Source organism: Bactrocera neohumeralis, chromosome 4 (genome assembly GCF_024586455.1).
Source record: "Bactrocera neohumeralis isolate Rockhampton chromosome 4, APGP_CSIRO_Bneo_wtdbg2-racon-allhic-juicebox.fasta_v2, whole genome shotgun sequence".
NCBI classification, from domain to species: domain Eukaryota; kingdom Metazoa; phylum Arthropoda; class Insecta; order Diptera; family Tephritidae; genus Bactrocera; species Bactrocera neohumeralis.
Genome location: NC_065921.1, coordinates 27965506 through 27992415, shown reverse-complemented (window position 1 = coordinate 27992415; position 26910 = coordinate 27965506). Strand labels below are relative to the sequence as shown.

At 34.1% G+C, this 26910-nt stretch overlaps 1 protein-coding gene across 2 annotated transcripts in view; it reads right to left on the bottom strand.

Annotated features, from left to right (window-relative positions):
• LOC126755681 (terminal nucleotidyltransferase 5C) overlaps nt 1-26910 on the bottom strand; it is a 313932-nt gene that overhangs the window by 138091 nt on the left and 148931 nt on the right. Inside the window, exon 1 of one of the 2 annotated variants that reach the window (XM_050468422.1) lies at nt 16895-18128. The exons of the other annotated variant lie outside the window; for it this stretch is intronic. Within the exon in view, the coding sequence (XP_050324379.1) occupies nt 16895-16933 (39 nt within the window). The 5' untranslated portion in view covers nt 16934-18128. Of the gene's footprint in view, nt 1-16894; nt 18129-26910 lie in introns of those variants that run through there. 2 annotated transcript variants of the gene reach the window in all.

The following is a 26910-nucleotide window of genomic DNA, read 5'->3' as shown; positions in this document are numbered from 1 at the left end:
CGTGGAGATTCGATTCGGCTACGTTCGCAGCAACTCGGACTGACTACGGAACGACTTGGCGCATTTTACGTCGAGATCTTAAATTGAAAGCATACAAAATACAGCTTGTGCAAGAACTGAAGCCGCTCGACCTTTCCAAGCGACATCGCTTCGCTCTATGGGCTCTTGAAAAGTTCCAAGAAGATCCGACGTTTTCGAGCCAAATTTTGTTCAGCGACGAGGCCCATTTCTGGCTCCATAGGTTTGTAAACAAGAAAAATTTCCGCAGTTGAGACGAAGAGCAACCTGAAGAGATTCAAGAGCTGTCATTTCAAAGATTAAAAAAGCGGGCAGGTGAGAACGTAACCGTCAATGGCGACCGTTATCGCGCCATGATAACCGACTATTTGATGCCTGAAATTGAAGCTGGTGAACTTTGATCGACATTTGGTTTCGACAATGCGACGCCACTTCCCACACATCGCATCAATCATTGGATTTATTGAGAAAACACTTCGGTGAGTCGATAATTTCAGGTTTTGAGCCGGTCGATTGGCCACCAAGATAGTGTGATATCACACCATAAGACTTTTTCCTGTGGGGATATGTTGGATTCAACGGATGGACCAACTGAGACGTAGCCAGGACCAACATTTGAAAACATAACCCTCAAAAAATAAATGCCAAAGATTGTCCTTTTGAATGATAATAAAGAATCCGACACTTTCATAATAGTCATATTTATCGAATTCGGTTACAATCGTTCAAGCAGATCCCGATATATGGCTTCTAATCCAAATGTGATCGGAGCTCGCCCATCGTTCAATTTTGACAGCGGCTCCTATAGAGGCCTTCTTATGATTTTGGGGGTGAAATTTTTTCAACCGTTGTAGCGGGAATGGGCGTGGTTATCAACCGTTTTCATCTAATTTCGTGCTGTTCCAAAAGTTTTTGTTCTGAGCTAATTTTATTATTATAGCTTTAATGGTTTAGGAGGTCTGTTCATGAAACTTCCTATAGGGTGGTCCGTATTCACTCATCTGCAATACCAACCCTCCTTGGGTGTTAAGGAAGAACATATATATTAAGTTTCATTACAATATCTAATTTATGGTGAAGGTATAGCTTGGAAAGATGTACGCACGGACAACGTCCGGTGTGTTTAACGTGGGTACCTGCTGACGACAGCCTTATCCCACGGCGCTCAAAAGCACAGCGGATCAATACAATGCGTTGATCAGCGCCCTGAGAATGCTAGGCATTTTCAGTACCAATTTGCAATTGGCTAGTGCTTTGGTCCGGCATGGACATTCACTGACAAAACAGTTTGTATGAACGGACAGAAGCCAATGTGTTTTTACGTGAATACCTGTCTTCGAAGACTCAATTCCACGGTGCTTTCTATTGCTAGAAACACATAGACCAATACAAAGCGTCGATCAGCGCACGCATGAGTGCGTGCACCCGCATCATTCCGGAGAACCAAAGCATGAGTGCTGGCACACACACTTACACTTTGGTTCCAATTGGTAGGGTGGGACTCCCTTTCCACCTTGGTCGGGTTCGAGGCCCATCTAAAACCTCTGCCGTACTCTGGGTCCGACACCCGGCCGCAGTGCGACTCCACATTGGACAAATGCCCTTCCTTCATTTAGGTACAAACCACAGTCACCACGAATCTCCCCAAAGGGCCAAACCCAATGAGCAGACTGGAGCTAACTCCAGGGGCTACTGCTCTCCGTGGTAACAGGTTAAAGTCTTTGGTCTGACTTTTGTAACTATTTGCTACTAACAGTTTGAGTGTTCATAAATCCCAACTCATGACTGGTAACATTTGTCGCTTGAACCACAGGGGGATGTACGAACGGACAGATAGATACACAGACAGTCACTCGTAGCTCAACCCGTCTCATCAGCCAAAGCCTGTAAAGGTGTTTAAGAGATCGTTGAAGACCTGCCTCGTTTTAGACTACCTTCGACCTCTACAACTGATGAAAATATTTAAAGAAGTGAAGAAGATGGTGCTTGAAAATCATCAGTACAATGTTAGGGAGATGGCAGGAGGGCTCGACATCTCTCGCGAGTCCGTTCAAATGATTTTGGTGGATATTTTGGGTATGAAATGCGTTCTTTTCGACTCGTCCCGTTAAGGCTGATTTTTTTTTTTTTTTCAAAAATAGTACCGTAAACAGGTCTCTTTGGTCAGGCTTGATTGTGCGAATTCCGATCCCACAGTCATGGAGAGCATTTTAACTGCCGATAAAACATGGCTTTATGAGGTTGACATGCAAACAAGTCAACAATCATAGTAAAAAAACGAGCCGAAACCAAAAAAAAACACGCCAAAGGCGCCCAAAATCGACATTTTTCGACATTCATGGTTTGGTGCATCATGAATTTGTTCAGGAAGGACAGATCGGTAAGAAGGAGTTCTATTTGGAGGTATTGAGGCGTTTGCGTGAGAACATCCGTCGAAAACGGTCAGAATTGGATTAGATTCCTTCATGGATTTCACATGATGATAATGCACCATCGCATCGAGCGACCATTGCGACCTAATTTAAAACCAAAAACGCAATAAATACCATCGATCAACCACCGTATTCACCAGATTTGGCTCCGTTTGATTTTTTCTTGTTCCCCAAACTGAAAAGCCGTTCAGTGGAATCCGTTTTCAGATATACTAAAATTCGCTGAAGGAGCTGAAGGCTATCCCAAAGCGTGCTTATGAAAAGTGTTTCGAGGAGTGGGAAAATCGTTGGCATAAGTGTATTACATCTGGTGGACATTACCTTGAAGTCGACAAAATACATATTGATGAATAATTAAACTTAATTTTATTTACAATTTCCGGGTACTTTTTTGTCACAATGTATGTGCATAAAATCAATAGCATTTAAACGTATGAAAGTGGGGGCAGAACCAACAGCGGCTATAAATACGCCACTCAAATTGCACCCGAGTGACTTATAATTTATTTAATCGCTTTGAAGTCAAAAGGGGGCCAAGCGAAATGTTTAAAATAAATAAACTGTTTGTTTGTATTCGAAGAAAAAATATATGTAAAAAACACACAATTTGTTTATTTTATTGTTGTATTTTTCTTCGCCACCTGTTTACGCACATACATACGACAAAAACAACTGATAAAGTGTATCAAAAGGTCGTGTTTTGTTTTCGGCGAGAATTTGTAAGAGTTAATTGTGTGCGTGGAAATTTAGGTTAACATGACTTGCAGACATATACTATACATATATACATAACTAGTATATTAACCGAATTTGACTGAATTAAGTAACGAGGTGCTTGTCTTTTCTATTTGTACAACTTTTATTTTATATAACTTTGTTTTTATTGATACTGAAAAAGCGTTTGGTTGGCAGACACTTTTCTACAGAAACAAAGTTGCCAGCTTTTCGATAATTATGTAAATGTATAAGCACCGTTATGCATTCCATTGATAAAGTTATCAGCAAGTGGAGGTAGTGGAAAAACTACACCGTTAATTAGTGGTAAGAAATCACCGTTATAATGGAGTCACGCAGAGTGGTGTGCTGCCAACACGTTTTCAGGCGATAAGCAAGTCGCAAAGCTATTTTTAGCGTGTACAATAATTTATTTATAAACAACAAAAGTGGTTTTCAGTTTAGAAAACTTTAAATAAAATACTATACATAAATATGTATATTTATTTCACAAATTTTAAGAAAGGCAATGACTATTAAAAACTAAATATTCGAGAAATTTATACTTTTTTATTTAAATATGTATAGACAAATATTTATTTAAATTTATTAAATAGAAAAAAAAATTAAGAAAATAAAAAGTTTAAAATATCTGAATTTCTTTATAAATTTTTTTGCAACTTATTTAATAAATAAAAAAAGAAGAAAATCAAAGAGTTTTAAAATTAACACTTTTTTTTTCAAAAATTTAGTTAAAAATGTGAAGCGTTTTATTCAAAAAATATCGACATATTGAATTTCTACATTCAAAAATATTTTTATAAAGCAAAAGTTACTTTTAGCGCTTTTCAAATATTCACTTTTCTTATGAACCTACGTTACAACGGTGTATGCAAAAATATTTCCAAATTTTTCATTAAAAAAAATTTATTAAAAAAAAAATTAATTTAAAAAAAAATTAATTTAAAAAAAAATTAATTAAAAAAAAATTAATAAAAAAAATTAATTTTTTTTTTGAAATTTCGTCCAAAAAATTAATTTAAATTTTGAAAATTTTAGAGAGTTGATATGAAAATCACTGAAAACCAGACATTAATTGAACATTTTACGCATGCTATTGAATTTCTATACAATTTATGTATTAAAATCAACTTTTTTTTATAAAAACACTTAACTTTTCTATAAATTAAAAGTTTGTTAAAATATCTTCAATTTAATTTTTCTATTATAAAACATCGACATATTTAAAATATACATTTTTAAACTAAATACCACACGGATTTTAAATTCTCGAAAAAACCACGAATAATTAAAACAAAAATCTTAACAAAAAAAAATAATAAAAAAATTTAAAACCAAAAATTTAATTTTTATACCAAGAAAAAGTTTAAGAAACTTAAAATTTTGCACAAAATAAATTTTTGAAATTTTTTTAATAAAATATTTTTTTTATGTAGGTATTTAATTTTAAAATTTTTCATACCACAGAAATTGCAACAACAACTGTGAACAATAAGTTTTCTGATAATCGAGACCTATTCTGTAAGGCACGTATAAAAGTAGGATCAAAGAATAAATATAGAGGACTTATGGTTGAGCAGTTCGGTTTTGTGAGTTAACGAGTTACGGGGCTATACCAGTGTAACGCATGAAAAACTAGGCGATTTTCGTGAATTTTTTTTAAAAGAAAGTACTCGATTGAATGTTTCGAACTTCTTTGAACGTAATAAGGTATATTTTCAGCTATATTTTGGGATTCTTTTATTTACAAAAATGTTAAAAAATAAAGGAGTTGGGTGCCAAAAAAGTGCCACAACTGCTGACATGATTCCGGCCGAATGAGTTGCTGAAACAAACAAATATCCAAAAAGTGTTTTAAACATAAAGACATCTCCTATGCATTGACCTACGAGCTTTGAAAAATATCAAAAATTAACAAAATGGCGTAATTTGAAAAACTTTTTCGTTTTTTTAGGTATATAATGGTCGTGGTTTTAATACCAAATTGGCAATTTTCAACCAATCAAAAATATCGTAGATCATTGTATGGTTAATGTATTCAACAATACTCAAGTCGATCGGTCAATTTCTCGTTGAGTTATGATGTCAGCAATTTTGAAAAACGTCGGTTGGAGAAAAACGCGTTTAAAGTTTCACTTACATATATGTATATGTTTGTACCTCCGAGCGGTCGCTTTTTAGAACGCTGCCATCCAAAAACTATACAAGATACGACCTTGCCGATTTCACAGCATATTTTTGGAAATATAAACTATTGAAGAAGCAAAAACAAAATTTATTTTTGAAAGTGTCACACGGGCATAGCCCCTTAAACTTATTAAATAAAAAAAAAAGATTTTGAGAATATCAAACTATTTTAAAGATTAAAATTTTGAATATATTTTTATGAACTTCCATACTCAAAAAAAAATTTTCGCAACTTAATTAAATTAAAAAAATATATATATTGGGGAAAATCAAACTATTTTTGTTAAAAAGTCAACACTTGCATTTTTATAAAATTTATTAAATTGAAAAATATTAGAAGAAAATTAAACTGTTTTAAAAACTAAAAATTTGTTAAAAACACACAAATCTTGTTTGCTCTAAAAATTAAATAAAAAAGAATATTAAAGAAACTCAAACAGTTTTAAATATTAAAAATTCGTCGAAAAGACAAAAAATGTTTGTTACAAAAAAACTGAGGTTATTACAAATTAGATGCGTTATACAGGTAAGTGCCAAGGTAATGGCAACGGTAAACTATTCAAATTTCAGACGGCACAAAAGCTCCTAGAAGATTTGTTTTTCTAAATACATAAATATCATGTTTATATAGAAAAATGCATAAACAGGATTGATCGGAAATAAAAGAAAGTGAAAAAAAAATGTTTTTTTAAAATATAGGAAAAATTACACTGCAGCGCCACCTATTGTCTATTTTATGTAAGCATAAATACAGAAATTTTTTTAATCCTGAAGTAGATACAAGTTTAGAGGGTTAGGGTTAAGGATTTCGCTCTTGGGGCCTTCCTTGATATTGAGGGGGCTTTCAATAACGTTCTTTCGGAAGCCGTTGTTACTGCTCTGGACGGTCTTGGGGTTGAATCAAATCTCAAACACCTCATTTTCAGTCTTTTGAGCGACAGAGCGATTGAAACGGTATAAAGCAACATGAAACGCAACGAAATGTGAATAGGGGTACTCCTGCCTAAAAACCTTGAGGATCGTGGCTACAGTGTGATTGCTTTTGCAGACGATGTAGCACTTATGGTCAAAGGAAAGTTCCTGAGTACCGTGCACAAGTTGACGCAGGGGTATCTCTGTATCGTAACAAATTGGGCGGTCGGAAGTGGTCTTGCCATCAACCCAAGTAAAACCCAAATGGGTGGTATTCGGCTGCAACCGGCGGATGCAGTGAAATATCTAGGAATAGAACAAAAAAGGCATCGATTTGCATTGACCAAAGTGGGGCTCTCACCGAAAGTGGTATTCTAGCTCTATGACACTATAGCCAAGCTAGACTCTATGGAGTCTTTATGTGGTGGCAGGCTATAGAAAGGTTCACACTTACAAAGAAACTAAAGAGCGTTCAACGGGCGGCGCCCATTAACGTGTGTGGTGTATTAAGGTCCACATCAAACATGGCACTTAACGCTATTTTGAATATAGTGCCCGTAGACATCGCTGGAAGGTGTATGGTCTTAAAAGAACACGTATCTTAACACTCGGATATCCTCACACATTTTGACTTCATACCGAATCACTTAGATCCTGAAGTAGCCAAACCGAACAATGGCGGCTCCTTCTCTGGCCATATACCGACGAGGGAGCTATGGGTGGGAAGAAGCCGTTGGATGGGTCAAAGCTTGTGTGGAAGGTTGGTGGAGGGGTTCACTGCCAGGAGCTCTCTATTAACATCAGCTTCAGATTTCCTGACTATTGCAGTATCTTCCAAGCCGACGTTGCAGCCATTAAGGTATCAGTAGATTTACAGCCTCCTTCAGAGAAGTGACCATTCACTCAGATAGCCTTGAACTCATTAACAGTGCGTTTAGGGTTGGTTAAGGAATGCCTAACCTCAGTATCAATATCATCGAGTGGCTTTGTTATAAGAATTCGCGGAAATTTGGCTAGCGCTGGGCCACCATCGGTACACGCGCTATGGCGAAAGCCTTTTAGCTCAAGATTGATCGCAGGAGATTTAGTGATCTCTTTGCCCTCAGTAAGGCTAACCTCTCTGTAAGGCCATTTGCAGATGCTGTATGGAATCAGATGATATGGAAACACTGAACACTTCTTTCTTGACTATCCCGCGTTTGAGGGGTCAAGACTTAAACACTTCTAGTGTTGCTTAGTGCTCATATAAATATGCACTACTACTGTATTTTTTTTGCAGTGCCACAAAAACGTTCCAAATCAATTCAAAAATTTTGCGATGAAAAGTTTTAAACAGATTAGGCAAAAATGCAATTTCTAGAAATTTTAGTGTTTCTATTTCAATGGCCGACAACTGTAGTTGCAGACATTGCAATCTTGCACGTATGCACACCATTACTGCCAATTACACTTGCGCCTATGCGCACTTAAAGCCACAGTGGGTAATTAAAGCACAGAAGTGTGGTACACAACAACAACAACAACGATAACAAGAAGACAACACGTCTACCTCAATTATGAATATGGCTATTGTCTTACACACTTAACAATTTCGCCAGCGACAAGTGGGTAAATGCGAGTTATGTACATATATATATTCACGTATGAGTTTGTGTGTGTGTGTGTGTGTGAGTACTGTCTGTATATATGTGTCTAGTAGCCTAATCAAGTCAACGCCTCTGCTGTCGCATCACCAGCAATATCATAGCCGTTGGGCTCTACAACAACAACAACAACAATAATAATAACAATAACAACAACAAACAACGCAACAGCTTCTCAATTATTACGAGCATATGTCCCAAAAGCAAAAACAAAAAAAAAATAATTTTCATTGGTTTTCTTCATTACAACGTACTTTACCGGCGAAGAAGGGCGACATGCGACTTCTGCGGATCCATAATGAAATTAATGCCACAGACAATACACAATATGCCCGCCCGAAGTGAGGCGATAGAAAGATGAGTGAGCGGACATACGGGCGACAATTGAATTGAATGAGTGACGCTCAGCGAGAGCTAATAAGCGATGAGCGTGGGCAACGGCGGAGGGTGTGCGGTGGCGTATGAGTAACATTACGAATTTACTGGAGCACAACGAAGCAAGTGCATTAAATACATTGATATTGTATGTAAATGTATATGAATACATACATATAAACATGTACGTATGTATATGCATTATATTGCTCGCCTCCCCCGCCGTCACGTCGCCGTCACACTCCAACGAGGTGTAATTAGTTTTAGTTCATTCTGTGAAATGTGTCAATTGCATTTGGAGACGCAATTACGAGGTAGGCGCGCATGACGCACACAGCTCGGAGGCGTTGCGACAGCGGGGTGGGAAAGTATAATGACTTATTTGCGCGCTACCGTGTGGCCAGAGGGGCCAGAGCAGACGTTGTCGCAGAGGCGTAGGTGGCCGACGGCTGTTGTTGCTGTTGGTGTTGGCGATGGTGGACAGTCTATTGCTGGGCCATGTCATGCGTTCAATGGCTAATGCAACTGCTGCGCTCGACATGCCCTGTCTTGGCCGGTGTGCATGGGCACGTGACTGCAAGTAAGTGGGTGCATTGAATGCATTGGAAAGCAAGGAAAAGAAAACACATACAGTATGCGTGGCAAATGGCTAGAGTGCTAAAGCTGTAGCTCTTCAGCTCAGCTCTTTAAGATGCACTTTGTAACAGAGTTGCCACCGGAAGAAAAAAATTTAAAAAAAAAATTAAAAAAAAAAATTAAAAAAAAAAATTACAAAAAAAAAAAAAAAAATTAAAAAAAAATTTAAAAAAAATTACAAAAAAAAGTATACAAAAATAAAATTGTTTGCGTAAGTCTTATGAAAAATATTTGCTACGTATTAGACTAGGCGTAATTTGGAATAGCGTTGCCACAGTTAGTTTAAATGCTGAAATAAATTAAAAGTTTATTTAAATAAAGAAAATGTGCGATAAACGTGAGGAGTATAAGAGAGTACACGGTAATTACAATTCAACAAAATTTAAATATATTTTTTGACAGAGTTGCCATCTAAAACAAAAACAAAATTACGCTGAATGCTAAAAGTAAAGCGTATGAATAAGACGGTAACGAATGCAATCGTTAAGAAGTTAGTTTACAATGTTAAAAAATGTATACATTGCTAGAACAGAGTTGCCGTTTTCATAAACAAAAAAAAATTAAAATGAATATAATTAAAAATATGTACTAACATGTGATATTTAAGAAAAATGTAAAGCATTCATAAGATATTGTTTAAAAAAATAATTTTTAATAGAGTTGCCACCGACCGATAATTTAGAAGTTCTTGAAAACAATATAAATTATGTAAGGTAAATTAAAACCAAAAAAATTTGGGACATTTGTTGTGAAAAATCCTAAATTTGTAACAATTTGAAACAGAGTTGCCAACTATCGAAGAAATTATATTGTGAAATAATGTGAAAATTAAAAAAAAGTATTGCATGCTTGCAATTTAAGGCATTTATTGTGAAAATAATTTGAATATTAACTTTTTTTGAAACAGAGCTGCCACCTGACAAAAAATTTGATCTAAAAAAATTTTACAAACCATATGTATGTACACGTAATTGAAAACATTTACCGTCAAAATATTTAGAATTTAAATCTGTTTTTGAAACAGAGTTACCATCTGTTAGAAAATGATTGAAAATTACGTGGGCGGTAGTAAAATCACAAGTAATTTAAAAAGAAATTAAAAATTAAACAATTTATATACAAATAATGTTAAACAGAAAACTTCGAAATTTTTAAAAAATGTTCGGAAATCCCAAAATTTCGATCAAAAAATTCCAACAATTTGTTTTTTTTGATAATCTATTTTCTTGTGTGAAAAATAATTATCAGTATATACATACGAGAAAAAAATAAATTTTGGAAGTAATATGTCTCATTAAATTATTGTAAACATAACAAATATAATATTTAATAATATTTAAAATTCTTGTTAATAAAAATTTGTATTCGATTTTTTTTTATAAATTTTGAATTATCCATTAACATGCCATATTGTACCTCATTTCTAAAGATAGCATGTCTGCCTTTCTAATCAAGATCTACTTCATACGTAGCATATACCGTTAGTTTCACATTTAACTGTAATGACGTCAAAGCACAAAAGGGTTACGCGAGATTCTATCATGTTGGTAACGGCACTTTTTTAATATTAATATAATTATTTTTAGTTTAGTACTAATTTTCCAGACCCGGAAATGCTGATAATCAGCAAATTGGCTGTCTGAGTGCCACAACAGTTATTAAAATCGATGATTTCACGCCAAATGTGAAGAGGCCGTATGTGGGTCAAAGACAACATTTGTTTATCCAAATGTCAAATAAATACCGTTACTGGATAAATCGTCAATTTAACTGTTTCGAACTTGGCTTAGCAAATATGCGTGGCGCCGGTGTGTACACAGTGGCGCAGAAAAGTGTTGACAAAGTGCGTACAGTGTGCCACTTCGCATGTGACAGTGTGCCACTTTGACAGATGTAGGTATGTATGTAAATAAGAAAATGTGTGTGTGTAGTTTATGTAGAAATTGATGTTTGAACTAGAAAAGGGTTTACGTGATAACAACAACGCTCAACGGAAAAAATAACATTTTATTTTAAAATAGTCTCATCACGTGATCTAAGTATATGCACTTAATATGAAGCGTTCGGTTCATAAACTTAAAATTACTACGAATTTGATTCCTTCATAGATTCAGAGATTCTCGAGAAAGATGAGGTCGAGCAGTCTATCCACATATCTATATATACTCGAATATTACTTATATAAAAATTTTAATCGGAATTGTGGGATTTTCACTCGCAATTATTGAAAAATATAATTATAATTAAATTACTTTTACACCAACAAAATCTACTTTATGCACACTGCAGCACAATCAGTTCACGTTTTCTACTCCTACAAGCATTTGCTAACACATAGCTTTGGTACAAACTAGTTGCACACTAGTTACAAACTAGTTCAAAAAGACTAAATTTTGAACATTTTAATATTAACTTCGCTATGCAGTTTGTAACACGTAGAAGGAAACGTCGAAGAACCTATACAAATTGCATATAAATGATCAGCTTGACGGCTTGAGCTTGAGCCAATGTAGCCCAGCCCGTCTATTTGTTTGTATATATATCCAAGTTTTGAGAAAAATATCGCTAGAAATTTTGCACACATTTCTTTCTGCACCCACGAAAATCAGTTCACGTTTGTCAGAATCGCTGATTTGACCACTATAGCCTATTGCCATACAAACTGTTCAAAAAGCTAAATTTTGAATCAATTGCTTGTATGGAAAACTTTTTCATTTGACGAGATATCTTGACGAAATTTGACATGGTTTATTTTCTAAAACAATTGTGTAATCTCCAAAGAAATTTTTCAGATCGAATAAATATAACATATAGCTGCCATACAAACTGAACGCTCGGAATCAAGTGCTTGTATGGAAAACTTTTTCATTTGATGAGATATCTCCACAAGATTTTGCATGAACTATTATCTTAGGTTATAATGTAGTATCTGACAAAAAAAAATTAAATCGGACCCCCATAGCATATATCTGACATACAAACTGACCGGCCAAAATCAAGTTCTTGTATTGAATCTTTTGCATGTATTTGTGAAGGGTATTCTGGCTTCTAGTAACTGAAGTTAATGTTTTTTCTGTTCTTAAATTAAACTCTTACAAAAAATTCCACTTTGACACATAAATAATTATAACAAATTGAACTAGTTTCAGTACTAGTCAGCAACTAGTACAAAAGTCATGCTTTAAAATATGCATTCCTGCGCTAAGAGATGCTGAATTTCTATATATAACTAATAAAATAAAATTATACGCAATTAACAAAGCTTGTGGCGATACATTATTGAAGTACCTTGCAAATTATACACATGTCCGCTTCAAAGAAGAAGAAGAACTTTCAACAAAGAAACCTGGAAAAGTTGTTATTTATATTCTACTTGCAATTGTGCTTAACTACTTGAATGAAGTAGAAAAAACTAGTAGTTAAAAAACAAACTAGTTACCAACTAGTTACTCAACAAACTAGTTATCAATTAGTTTAAAAATCATGCATTCCAGCATCAAAAAGCGAAAATAAGGAATTACAAACACTTTCTTGTCAAAAGTGCATTTTTTTCGATTATAAGTACAGTTAACGCTACTGAGTGCGCCGCCCGACAGCGTGTAGTAGCCGCAACATATCGTTTAATTAGCACGTTCACGCCTCTTTTGCGCTGTCTTTATAATTGCTTTGGACAGCAAACAATGTTTTCTGCTCATTTGTTCGGTTTTCCGTTTTTATGCCAATTTCGCTGCTCTTCCAACAATTTGTTGTGCTATTTGACGACGTAGAACGCTGATTTGCGAAAGTCGGGAGACAGTCAATTGCAATGTGCTTTGCCATTTTCATTTCGAATTGCACATATCTACACATGTTTATGTATATATAAATATGTATTTATTTATATAAAAGTGATTTTATTTGATTTTCTTTCTTTAGCAGCCTATTCGCTGCACTTTAGAGCTTTTGCATTGCTGGCAGCCCGTTTATTTCCGATTAATTTGCGTAATTTATTGATTTAAAATTAGCTGCTTGAGGTCAAGTGCAGTAGAAAAGGAAAAAAAATATTTAAAAAGAAAAATATTATTATTTTCTAAATTCTAGGAAAATGAAAAAAAGAAAATAAAAATTAAAATTAAATAAATAACTAATAAAAAACTATTAAGACGAAAATTAAAAAAAAAAATATTAAAATAAAAAAAATAATAAAAAACAAATTAAATTAATAATATTAATTATTATTATTATGACATTTTTTTAATTAAAAAAAGCAAACAAAACAAAAACCCTTTAACTGCTAAGCTACATGCCCTTCGTTAGTGCATTTTTGCTAGTATTTTCTTGTACAGTTTATATGGAAGCTATATGCTATAGTGGTCCGATCTGAACAATATGTTCAGAGATTGTAGACATGGCTGTGAAAATAAGCCGAACCAAATTTTGTGAAAATATCTGGTCAAATAAAAAAGTTTTCCATGCAAAGACTTGAGCTGGGTCGGTAGGTTTGTATGGCAGCTATATGCTATAATAGTGAACCGATTGAAACTAATTTCTTAAATATTATGGCGACTCTGAAGATAATAATCCGTACCAAATTTCGTAAGATATCTAGTCAAATAAAAAAGTTTTCCATACAAAGACTTGAGCTTGGTCGGTAGGTTTGTATGGCAGCCATATGATATAGTGCTCCGATATCCGCGATTCTGACAAATGAGCAGCTTGTTAGTGAGGATAGGACTTGTGCGCAATTTGAGATCGATAACTCGCGTATATACGGACAGACGGACATGGCTAAATCAACTCTGCTCATCATAATAATTTATATACATATTTTATAGGATCTCCGACGCCCTCTTTAGGGCGTTGCAAACTTAATATACATTTTTCAATGTAGAAACAATAACAATTAGAATCCTGTAGTTGAACCCTCGCACTTACTTATAAAAGTATGTATGCATGTATATATGCATGTATTCGCACTAAGTTTTCCCAACTCTTCTCTCAAAGAAAGTGCGTTCTCACACAAAAAAGCAAATAAAAATAATAATATGGTAAACAAATCCACTCAAATACCGTTGCCGCCAGCACTGCTGGGGTTAGCTACCCTCACTTCACCCTCAAAAGCTAACGCTCTGTCCCGACGCGTGGTTCGTATGCACATCGAACTAGCGCGAGGTTACTCGTGTATTCGGCCGGTATAGTAATATTTTTTGTTGTTGTTTCTTATTTTGTTTATTATTGGTTTGAGGCCAAAGTACCATATGTTGGCGAAAATTGCTTATTTGCGGAATATTGCGAAGAACATTAGGAAGCCTCGTGCAACAACAACGAAAATGAATCAAATAGAATTGATAAGAATTGTTATGTGTCTAGCGAAACATATATATTTACATACCAGTGTGCTTGTATGTATCCAAGAAACGGGCAAAATAAAAGCAAATAAATTGGGTGATAACAAATCATTGGGATTTAAGCTGTCTTAAACAGGGCAAACTGGTGTTATAAAAGCAACAACAAACAGGAAGTGATAAAACGTAAATAAGACAAGCTCATAAGGACAGCAAAGCATATGTTCTGGCGGAAGTTGCGTATACGCCATGTCGGATATGCTAACAAATGTTACTGTTGGAGAGTTTTAGCTAAGCAGCTGCTAAATATTTTTGAGCAATTCTATATATGTATGTATGTATGCGGTCATGTATGTGTGCTCTATAGATGATGCTTTATAATAGGGTCTGTAGAAAAAAATCCCTCCTAAGGGTTGTGCGCTGGGTTTGGGTCCCGCCACACGGGGGCCGTCGCCCCGGGCGCAACGTCTTGGGGGGCGGCAAAACGATCTTCGCTGTTTTTTTAATATTCAGAAAAAAACTTCAACAAATTTTTTTACAAAATTTATTATAAAAGATAAAGAGTGGTACACTCACAATGAAATAATCTGAATAACAATGAAAAATATTAATTTTTACTCGAATACTCTTCAATCTTTGAATTTGTCTTATATCTTTTGGCTTACATCTTTCTTAAAAATAGTGATAGAATTTAAAGATGCACTTTTCTAGCTTTGTCTAGCGACGTGTCACTCTCACAGTTACCCTATGCTTTGAATGTAACAAATACTTTTATTTCTCCAAATTTTCAAAAATAATATTTAAAAACTCCAATTCGGGCAAAAATTCCTGCAAATTGTGCGAAAGTGTACAAGATATAGGGCGAAAATGGGTTTTTTCTATGTCTTCCAATAAGATGTCTTGTAAATTTGCTATCAATTTCCTCAAAAACCGTATTGTGAGAATTTTGGAACTTCAGAATTTGCGTGGCTTCTAGTTCCTTAATTTTATATACTAAATGTATATCGAAGATATTTTGTAAAAATTCACTTTTGTTCGAACCACCTCATGAAACTTGTAGGTAGGTAGATAAAGGGGGGCGGCAGAACATCCTTGGCCCCGGGCGCCCGAAGTTGTATCTACGCCACTGACACCAGGAGATGTCGAATTCCTCAATCGATGACGATGGAGCAGACGTTCTATTTCCCGCATGTGAAAAAATTTGAATAGTCTGAAGAACAACAAAGCGGTGAGGGCCGATGGATTGCCAGCCGAGCTATACAAATACGGCGGCGTGGAACCGAGAAGTAACATGCATCAGCTTCTTTGTAGAATATGGTCGGAAGAAAGCATTCCCGAGGATTGGAATTTAAGTGTGCTCACAAAACATGAGACAGGTCAGACCGTCAGGATTGGAAAGGATCTCGATCCGTTCGATATCGAACATCGTTTCACACTCGTTATATGCGACATCTTCAATATACTCCTGGAGAAAATAATTCGAGCTGCGGAGCTGAATAGAGAAGGTACCATCTGCTATAAGAGTGCAGAGCTGCTGGCGTACGCCGATGATATTGAGAACATTGGCCTCAACAACCGCACCGTTAGTTCTGCATTCTCTAGGCTGGATAAGTCAGCGAAGCAAATGGATCTGGTAGTGAACGAGGGCAAGACGAAATATCTCGTCATCAAACAAACAGTCGTCGCATACGTCACTTGGCTCACACATCACTGTTGACAGTCATAACTTCAAAGTCGTAGATAATTTTCTCTAACTTGGAACCATTATTAACCCCGAAAACAACGTCAACCTGGCAATCCAACGCAGAATTACACTTGCCAACAAGTGCTACTTTGGACTGAGTAGGCAATTGAGAAGAAAAATACTCTCTCTATGAACAAAGACCAAATTTTAGAAGTCACTCATATGTAGATGCATAGATGTGGACGATGACAACATATGAATAGTCGGCGTTATGAGTTTTCGACAGAAAGATTCTGCGGAAGATTTGTGGTCCTTTGCGCATTAGCAATGACAAATATCGAAGTCGATGGAAGGATGAGCTGACGAGATATATGGGGACATTGACATAGTTCAGTGAATTAAGAGCCCGGATGGAAGAGAGCACTCCAGCTCTGAGAGTATTCGACGCAGTATCCACCGGGGGAAGCAGAGGAAGAAGAAGATCTCCAGTCCGTTGAAAAGACCAGTTGGAGAAGGACCTGACTACACTTGAAATCTCCAATTGGCACCAAACAGCGATAAGGAAAAAGCACTGGCGGCTCGGTTATAACTGCGTAAACGCTGTCTACGCCAATTAAGAAGAAGAGGACTACTTCTTGTGGGGTTATTTGAAATTGGTAGTCTTTAGCAATAAACCCGACTCTCTTCAAGTTTTAGAAGTCAATACTGAACGTGCTATTCTTGACGTAAAAACAGATTTAGTGGAAAAGGTACTCACAAGTTGGGTTCATCGAATTGGTACCTGTAAAAGAAGTCGTGGAGGCCATTCGAATGCTGTTATATTTAGAACTTAATTGTATCGATTTTACTTCAAATTAAATAAAAATCATTTTCGAAAAGAAATCATATCACTCTTATTGGAAAACCCTATATATATATACTTCATATAGAAAACGTTCGTTAAATCACCTGTGCATAGTGGGTTGCAAACCAAGTTCCCGGTATCATAGGTGCGTTTTCGTTGGCTACAGCACACGTTGATGTTGTTGGTATTATTACAAGCAAACTGTTGCTACGCTGATGATATTGGTGTTGTTGCTATGTTGTAGTTATTTGTTGTTGTTGTTGTCAATAAACGCTGTTGCAACTGCAAACGCTTCAAAGCACAAACTTTTTTCGGTTTTTTTTTTTGTTATTTGCTTCGTGTGTAACTGGTATGCCGAAAATTCGCTAATGGCTAAGTTACCGTTACACGTTGGTGGGGGCGCTTTTCAACACTATAACTGTATAGATGTATATGTATGTTTGTAGATATGCCTTTGGTTTGGAATTTTTTCTTGTTCAACACGAAAACACACACACACACACACACGCGCACTCGCCTATGGTATGTACAACAACACGAAAGTTAATTAAGTGCAACACTGTTGGTTTGTTTGTCTGTTTGCTTTGGCGGCGCTGGTGGCGCAACGGCGGTGTTTCTGTTTGCGCGATGACTGATAGGCTAGCTGATAGACTGATTGACTCTTAGACTGATCGACTGACTGATGGACTGATTGACTCTTAGACTGTTGGACTGTCTGCGGTGCTTCGCGCGGGTGTTGTAGCGTCAATTGCGCCTGTGGCAAGCAGCGAAGAATTCGATTTGGTCGGCAAATCAACCAACCGTTTGAGCGCTTTCAGCGTTTGTTGTTGTTGTTGTTAGTGTTTTCAGTTATTGGCTGCTGGCACTTTTGCTGTACTCTCTCGTGGGCGCCAGAAAATTCTTTCTTTATTTTTTTGTGGTTTTTATTTTTATTTGTTTGTTTTGTTTTTTTTTTTTTTTGTTGTTGCTTTCGTCGCTTTCGCTCGCTAACTAGCTTGTCGCTGTTTTGCTAGTTTTGCTCTTGGTTGGTTTGCACTTTTTATCTTCCTTGCGGCTCGCTGTCGGCTGCTGTTGGCTTTTACTTCCGACTTGATTATATTTTTCCTTGTAATTGCGCTTTTACTGCTCGCTGACACCTCAGCTTGGTCAATGTTAATTCTGTTTGCGATTTCTTTTCTACTGCTGACTGACTCTTCGTTTTAATTTTCACAATAATTTGCTGCGGTCTTTGTCACTTACATTTATTTTGCAATCTCACTTTATGTTTTTATTGAGTTTAGTTTGTAAAATTTTCTGTTAATGTTGTTGTTGTTATGTTTAAAAAGTTTTTGAATTGCTTAGGCTCTGAAATATTTTTCAACTTTTTTCGTTTATAAAAAATTTTTATTTTTTAATTTTTATATATTTTTTCTGAATTAATTATTATACATAATTACTCATTATTATTTTTCTTTATTATTATTTTTTTATTAAATGATAATTATTACTAAATATGAACTGTTTTTATTCAAGCTGTTTTTCATTATTTTTAGTTTTAATTTTTGTTTTTATTTTGTTTTTTACTTTTATTGGGTCGCTCACTATGAAATTTCGTTTGATGGCAACAGCTGATTTTATTGATTTTTTTCGCAGCCAACTCCACACTTAAATCGTTACATGGATTTACGGGTTTCGAAAAATCGATTTCTTTTATTGTCTTATTAAATTCCACCACACATCTAGAATATTATCCTAATTTTTCAAGTTGTTTCGAGTAATAGTTTCGGAGTTACAGCCTTGAGAACTTGTGCGCTCGAGGCTACCTCGTCTTTAAACGCATTTTTCTCGAAATTGTGGTTTTGAAGTCAGCTGGCAACCGATTTTAATGAAATTTTACAAAGCGGGCGCATCTTTTTCCGAGGGGTTACCGGAAATGGCGTCGCAATGGCAGAGTTTAAAATGTTTTTTTTTTTTCAAAAATTTCAGAATTTCTTTGTTTAATAGTGTCTGTTTGTAACAATAAAAAATTCTAATAAAATATTTAATTTTTTATATGAAAAATTTTTTTTGGAAAAAATGCTGCTTTTTACCAGAGGAAACCCAGGGGTTACATGGACACAAGACAACAGCTGAGCCTGAGGATACTGCCAAAAGAAAGGAAGTTTCAGCGGAGCCTTCCCCGACATATTCGGTTTAAGGGTTCGCTGAAGTCTAATTGCAACGTCTGTTCACTAGAAATGCGACTGCGTACGGGCGATGATCTTGAAACAAGCAGCTCCCTATATAAATGTGTATGAAGCTTTATACTACTCGACTAGCGAGGTTGTGCGCTGGGTTTGGTTCTCAATGAAAAGGAAACAACAACCTCGGATGAAAGACCTCACTTTTGATGACGACCACAGCAAATGTAATAAAGACTATGATTTAGAGGCATGCACCGGTTCTTTAATTGGGAAGGTGCCGATGCCCAGCTGGTTGATGTTAATGTAAAAGTAAAGGCAGACATCAAAGCCGTCCAAGAAATGCGATGGACGGGACAGGGACTGAGGCGATTGGGTCCTTGTGGCAAGTACTACCCAAGAAAGACTCAGTCCTCAAGTCAGTTCGGAGCATGAGCGTCTAGCCACAATTCGCCACGGGACAAAGACGGAGACGGTCTTTGTGACATTTACCACAAGAGAAAGACTCAGTCGTCGAGTCCTGCCATTCACTTCGTCTAGCTAGACTCCGCATCTGAGCAAAAATTTTCAATATGCGCCCACGCCCCGACAGAAAATCAGAACGATATCAGCAAAGATGCCTTTATTAGCGTCTGGAGCGAGCTTATGACAACTGCTCCTGCCTTGATGTAAAAATTGTGCTCGGCGATTTTAATGTCATCCCGAAATGGGTTGAGCCTGATCGACTTCGCGAAGGTCCGAAATATAGTTTTCTGTAGTACTAGCTTCCAGGACAAAAAAAAAGCTCATTAAGCTACTTGGCTGTCTCCGGATAGAAAAGTTCGCAACCACTTGGATCAAAATGGGATAGATGGACGATATGTGTCCAGTGTCCTTGTCTGGTTGTAGTGAAGATAAGCACCTGCCTCTGTACAGCAAAGCACGCCTGTCAACACCGACAAATTTTTGTCAACGTCGTGTTCCCCTTTCCCTCTAATACGCTGCATATTTGTCGGAAACGTCGATATCGGACCACTATGGCATAAAGCTGCTATACAAACTGAAGTCCTTGATGGAAAAGTATTTTATTTGTCAAAATATCTTCACAAAATTTTACAAAAACTATTATTTGAGGTATCGCTACAATATCCGAAGAAATCGTTCAGATCGGACAACTGTAACATATAGCTGTCATACAAACTGATCGATCAAAATGGAGTCTTTCTATGAAAAACTTTGTTATTAGTGCAGATATCTTCACGAAATTAAACATGGGTTATTGAAGAAGGTAACGGTACAATCTCCGAAGAAATCGCTCAGATCGGACAACTGTAACATATAGCTGTCATACAAACTGATCGATTAGAATCAAGGTAAAGTTTTTTTTCTATCGTTTCATGCAACTGTGTAGAGTATATCGGCTTCAGTACAGGCAAAGTTAACGTGTTTTCTTGTTTTTATGTACTTTTTACTTTTTTAGTGTTTTTTAATTTTCTTTTATTATAGCAAAATTTTTAGACATTTATTTTTATTAATTTTCATTCCATTTTAAAATATAATATTTTACTAGAGTTGGTTTATGACGTGTATTTTATTGTACTTTAATTTAATTAATTTTTTTTTTGCAGTTTTCTTAAGAAAAACAATAAATAAAAATTATATAATTTCATTTATATACTTTTTTCATAATATACTATATCTTTCAATTATATATTTCTTATATTTGATATTTGATATTTACATATTTTTAATAATTTTTATTTTTTCATTTTAATTTTTTTTTTAACTTTTTATTTTATTTTTTTATTTTAATTTTTTTTATTTTAATTGTTTTTTTATTTTTTTTTTCTAAATTTTTTTTAATCACTTGTTCTTTTTAAATTTCGTTTTCCCAATCATCAATCGTAGCATCCCTCTGCTGCAAAATGCATTTGCTTTTATGCTTGCCATCTTGTTGTTATTGTGTTGTAAGAAAAAAATCATTACATCTCAAGCAGCCAACCAAAACCACACACTCACTCGCTCACTCCGCATGCCTCGAATTTTCTTTTTGCCACCATATGTTTGCCAAATATGCCGCTCGGCGGCTGTGTTGTCAAGCGCTTTCGCATTAAGCACACTTGTAACTTTTACAGCAATAAGGAAAAGCAAAAACAAACAAATAGAATATCTCGAAATTATGTGACAATAAGTTTTGACAGTGTCGAGTGGGAAAAGTGGCATCGAATAATTATAAGCACTCATACACATGACCCACATACGAAGCATATTTGTGCCCTCGTGTGCGTCTCAAGTGGGGGGAAAACAAGATGAAAGCGCCACGAAAATGCATAATTACTTTGACAATTAGATAATTATGCGCTAATGCGTTAATTTTCCGCAAATAAGTGCTGGACGTGGCTTGAGTTCTTGATGACTGCAGAGTTTGGTTGGTGACACGTGGATATTTTTCGAAAAGATGTAGTATTTAAAGACAAATATGGGATGGAAAACACCTTTACAAATATTGCGAAGAAACTGTGTTGGTAGTTCAGTATTAAGTGCTTCTCTTTAGGTTGTGATATGGTAGGTGTCTATGGTAAGTGCCTGGGTAGGTGTCCAGGATGCATAGCACAAAACTAAATTTTAATATCGCAGAGTTCGTTATGAACTAACTGTTTAAATAAGTTAAGCCTCCGCCTACCATACTACTGTGGTCTGTTTTCTCAAGGATAGGGTGGGTGTCTATGATAAGTGCTTGGGTATGTGTCTAAGATTTATAGCACAAAAATGAGTTTTAATATCGCAAAATTCGTTAAACCTAACCATGGTCGTCAGTTTATAGAGGTCTTTCAGTTTATTATTAAGAAACTTCTCTCGAAAATAGGGTAGGTGTCTATGATAAGTGCTTGGGTATGTGTCTAAGCTGCATAGCACAAAACTGTAAGATCAAGTAGTTTGATATGGCCTAATCAATGTCGTCTGCTTATAGAAGACGTTTTCTGTAAGAAACCATGTATAACAGGATTAATATAAGGAAAAGGGTATAAGGGAGATTAATTATGCAGGTTATTTGAGGCTTATTTAGAGATCTCAAAGGTTTCTATGAACATCTAGTTACTTGGTATAGATCAAGGGCATATTGAATATTGTAAAAATACTTTAAGAAAAACTGGAACATAGAAAGAAATGTATTCTTTACTGCTTTCAAGAATATGTGTTGTACACTGTCTGGTACAGTAAAGTTAGAGACAATAGCGGAGTTAAAGATAAAGGTCAAAAAGAACATTGTGGTGGTTATTTGAGGCTTAATTAGAGGCCTCTTAAGGAAGATCTAGTCACTTGGACATAAAAAGAGAACTATACATACTCAGCTCTCTGGAAATTTATTCTTTATTCGTAATTAGAAAAATAAAGCATAAAGTGACCCGCAAGTTCGAAAATCTTTATATTAGGTATATGGGGTCTAAGAGAAGTATTGACCTGATTCAACCCATTTTTAGCACACAGACATACTACTAGCAGGAGAGGATTCTCTCTGAATTTCAATTATATATCTCACATATTGACCGATATTTTTGGTAAAAAGTCAACTGTAGGTACTGAGTTCCAGTCATTTGGCACCTAGGCACTAGAATAGTTTCGCTTCGATTTGGACAATTTTTAGTCATAAACCAGTCCGTTGTGTACTGGGCACTGCAAGCTCAAGGAACACTTATCCAATGTAGGCATAGCTTTTTGTGCAAACTGCCATAACACCTGATTCTAGATTCCAGCAATTTGTAGAAGCAGGCTAGATAGCCCTTGGCTTCATCTAATTGGAAAGGGATCGAATTATCTCCATCGCGCCCAACAAGCTCCTGGAATTTTTCAGAGTGCTGGACTTTTGTGACCATATGTGATATAGGAGAGGGCACAATAGACCATAGATCGCAGTGCAAAATCTCAATTAATTTCTAACTATCTCGATTCGTTTTATTATTTAGTGATAAATAGACCGTTACTATTATACTCTGAAACAACATGTTGCAAGAGTATAAAAATAGAGACAAAAGCAAAGTTAAGGAAGACATGTCGACTTATTAAATACATATAAATTCGTAACGTACAATATTCGCTTCAATCAAAACTATATCCTCTCTCAACCAATCTACTTCACATCCAACAACAAATTAATAAATCAATTAAATGCAAAAATATTGCATAAAACGCCGAGAGCAAAAGAATGTCATGAAATTTCGTACCACTTCTCAATATAACACACAAGTGTAGGTCTGTCTGTGTAGCGCCCCACTGTGCTATGAGTGTTCGAGAAAGTTCGTGGCAATGTACTCATTTCGTTGGCTGGCAACAGCACCCCTACTACAGCGTTTAACCAAGCACACACACACCCTCATATATATGTACACATTATATGTATGTATATATGATGTACATGGTGGCAGCAGTCCACCCAGCCGGGCACCCAGTCAAGCCGGCAACAGCAGCAGCAGCGCGGCAACAATTGGAGCGCTTCGTGTTGCCAGCCGCTGTCACTTGGCGACGCTTTTGTGTTGCCGCGACGGGACGCGCCGAACCGCACCGCGCCAAATAAATACATGTGCAGTTATGGATGTGGTGCGAACACACACACACACTCGCACATGTGCATACGTATGTAGTATGTGTGTAAAAGCAACGCGATATGTGGGTCAATGTACGATAGGCAAAGTGTTTCCAAAAAATAAACAACAAAAAATGAAAAAACAAATGCAGAATAAATGAATAAATGAAAGGCGAAAATTTTAAGCAGAAAAGCAATTGATCGATTTTTGCTTGCTTTCTTTCGTTTTTTGATTTCGACAAACAAATATTTACGTTTGCAATCGGGTGAAGTAACGATATTGCGTAAAAAAATTAATTCAGCGAAAGTGTTTCTTTAAGCAACTCTTTGGTAACTTTTTGGTGAATAATTACGTTTTTTAATAATTTTTAATTTTTTGGGTTCTAATTTTTTTAATGTTTATAATATTATTTTTTAATTTCTTTATGAAGTACGAAATTTTTTTCTCAGAAATATAGTTAAAAAAAATTAAAAAAAATTAAACAAGTTTAGAAAATCATTATTATTTAAAAAATATTTATTACAATTTTTTTAATTTAATTTAATTTAATTTTTTTGTTCAATTTTATTAAACTTTTTTTATAATTATATAATTATATTTCTGAAAAAAATATTTTCAAACGTCATAAAATCATTAAAGGAAGGATAAAAATTACAAAAGTTAAAAATGTAATAATGATTTTTTAAATTATTAAATTTTTTATTTATTTTTTCCAATTATTATTTTTTTAATTTTGTTTTTAATTTTTTTATATAAAAATTACAAGAGTTAAATATATTAATAATAATTTTTTATATATTTTTTTAATTTTATTTATTTTTTCTAATTGTTTTTTCACCTTTTTAATTTTGTTTTTAGTTTTTTTATGAAGTGTGATTTTTTTTTTCAGAAATATAAAGACAAAAAATAAAAATAAAATTAAATATACTACATTTAAAAAATCAATATTAATTTTTTTGCTTAACTTAATTAATTTACTTTTTAATTTTTTAATTATATTTCTGAAAAAGATAATTTCTTACGTAATAAAAATATTAAAAGAAAGATAAAAATTACAAAAGTTAAAAAATTTAAAAAATAAAAAACTTTTTTAAATTTTTTTCAATTTAATTTATTTTTATTTGATTTATTAAAATTTTTTCAATTTTTTTCAATTTAATTTTTTTTTTTTTTTTGGATTTTTCTAATTTTATTTCTTCTTTCATATTTTTTTAAATCATTATTAAATAAAATTAAATAAATTTAAAAAAAATATTGTTTAAAAGATTATTATTAATTATTTTTTAATACTATTTTATTTTTTTTTATATTTTTATTAATTTTATTTTATATTTCTGAAAATCCAGGCATCTTAAAAATTAATTACAGAAGTATACAATTTTAATAATAATTTGTTAAATTTTTTCAATTTAATTTTTTTTATTTTATTTCTTTTTCTTATTTTTTTAAAACTATTATTATTTTTTTAATTATACTGTTTTTTCATATTTAACTGTTTTTTTTTCATTTTATTTAATTTTTTTTAATTATACATTTCACAAATTTTTAATTTTTTCTTACGCAAGGCATGTTTTGAAAAATTCGTGCAAAATTTTTAATTGGAATTTATTTGCGAAATTCACCAAAATTGCAGCGATTGGTTACGTATGGTCTACAGCTCTCCAGCTATCAATATTACATACATACAGACAGGCATTTAAGTTTATAATTTTACAACAGTCATTTCGGCGTGTTGCAGTTATTGGCAGCGCGTGTTATTCGCTATTTAGCTACAAAGATAGCTGCCACAACACGCCGATTGCCATTGCGATTGATCAGAGCGACGCTAGATTTTGCTTAGATTCTTCACAATTTTTTCACCTCTTACAAAATATGTCTATATACATATATGTACATATCTATGTAGATAACAAAAATATAATTTTTTTTGTTTTCTACCAATTTTCTTTTTTGTGAAATCATTCACGAATCGCGTGTTGCCACGAAGGTAGTAAAAAGGTAGTAATAGAAAAAATTAAGGTGGTTTACACATATAGTATGGTATACATATGTATATACATGGTATATACGTTACTGATATGCGCTTAAATTAAAAAGAAATACCATTTAAAACCTATTGAAAAGGTTAAATATTGCAAATCAAATATCTTTATTCTGATCATTTTGTATGGCGGTTATAAGCTATAGTGGTCCGATTTGAATATTTTCTTCAAAGATTGTAGCTATGACTTGGGCAATAATCCACACACAAAAGTCATGAAGATGCCTTGACTAATAAAAAAATTTTTCATACAAGGACTTGAAGTTGATCGGTCAGTTTGTATGGCAACTATATGCAATAGTTGTCTAATCTCCGTCTAATCTCTTCTACGAAGATTATAGCGATGGCTTAGAAAATTATCTGTATCAAATTTCGTGAAGATATCTTATTTAAACTAATCGATACCGATAATAGTTTTCGATAAACAATTATCGATTGTTCATAAAAATTAATTGTATAGCAAAAAAATTCCAGTATTTAAAATAATGGAATATTCCTATTAAAAAGCTTTAAGAAACACTTAAAAAAGTTTTTGCTTAAATATTTTTGATACTTAAAATAGGCGCTATATTCCACTGCACATTTCTAGACATCGAAACCTTTAATCTTATAATTTGTGTTAAGTTATCGATAAATACACAATACAAACGCAATTAAAAATTTCGATAACTTTCGATATTTTATATGAAAGTATCGATGACGCTTGAGTAAACTTTAAGCGAAATTAGATAAAGTATATTGAACATTTAATTTTCGATTATTTCAATAAAGGTATCGATAACTTTAAATTATAACATTTTTCTAAATTATATCATCAAAATTTTTATTGGAAATAAGTATATTGTAAGTTTAATTATCGACAAATTTTGCTTTCAATAAAATTATCGATAACTTTCGATATTTTATATGAAAGTATCGATAAGGTTTGAACAAACTTTAACCCAAATTAGATAAAGTTCTTTTGTGTATAACGAAAATTTAATTTTCGATTACACTGTAAATTTTAATTTCAATAAAATTATCGATTACTTCCACAAATTTCAATTTCAATAAAGCTCTTGATAACTTTATGTACTAAATTATACCAACTATATTTATATTGTAAATAAATATATTCGAAATTTAGTTATCGATAGTTGTATATGATCTATACCAACAATTTTTCAAGAAACATGTAATCGACGCTCGATAGCTGTCAATACTTCATATATAAACATCGATAGTGTTTAAGTCAACCTAAATTAGTTAAGGTTGATATATAGTTAATCTTTAACTAACGATTACTTCACAAATTTTAATTTCAATTAAATTATCGATAATTTTAAATGCTTGATTACAACTGTCAATGCTTCATTTAT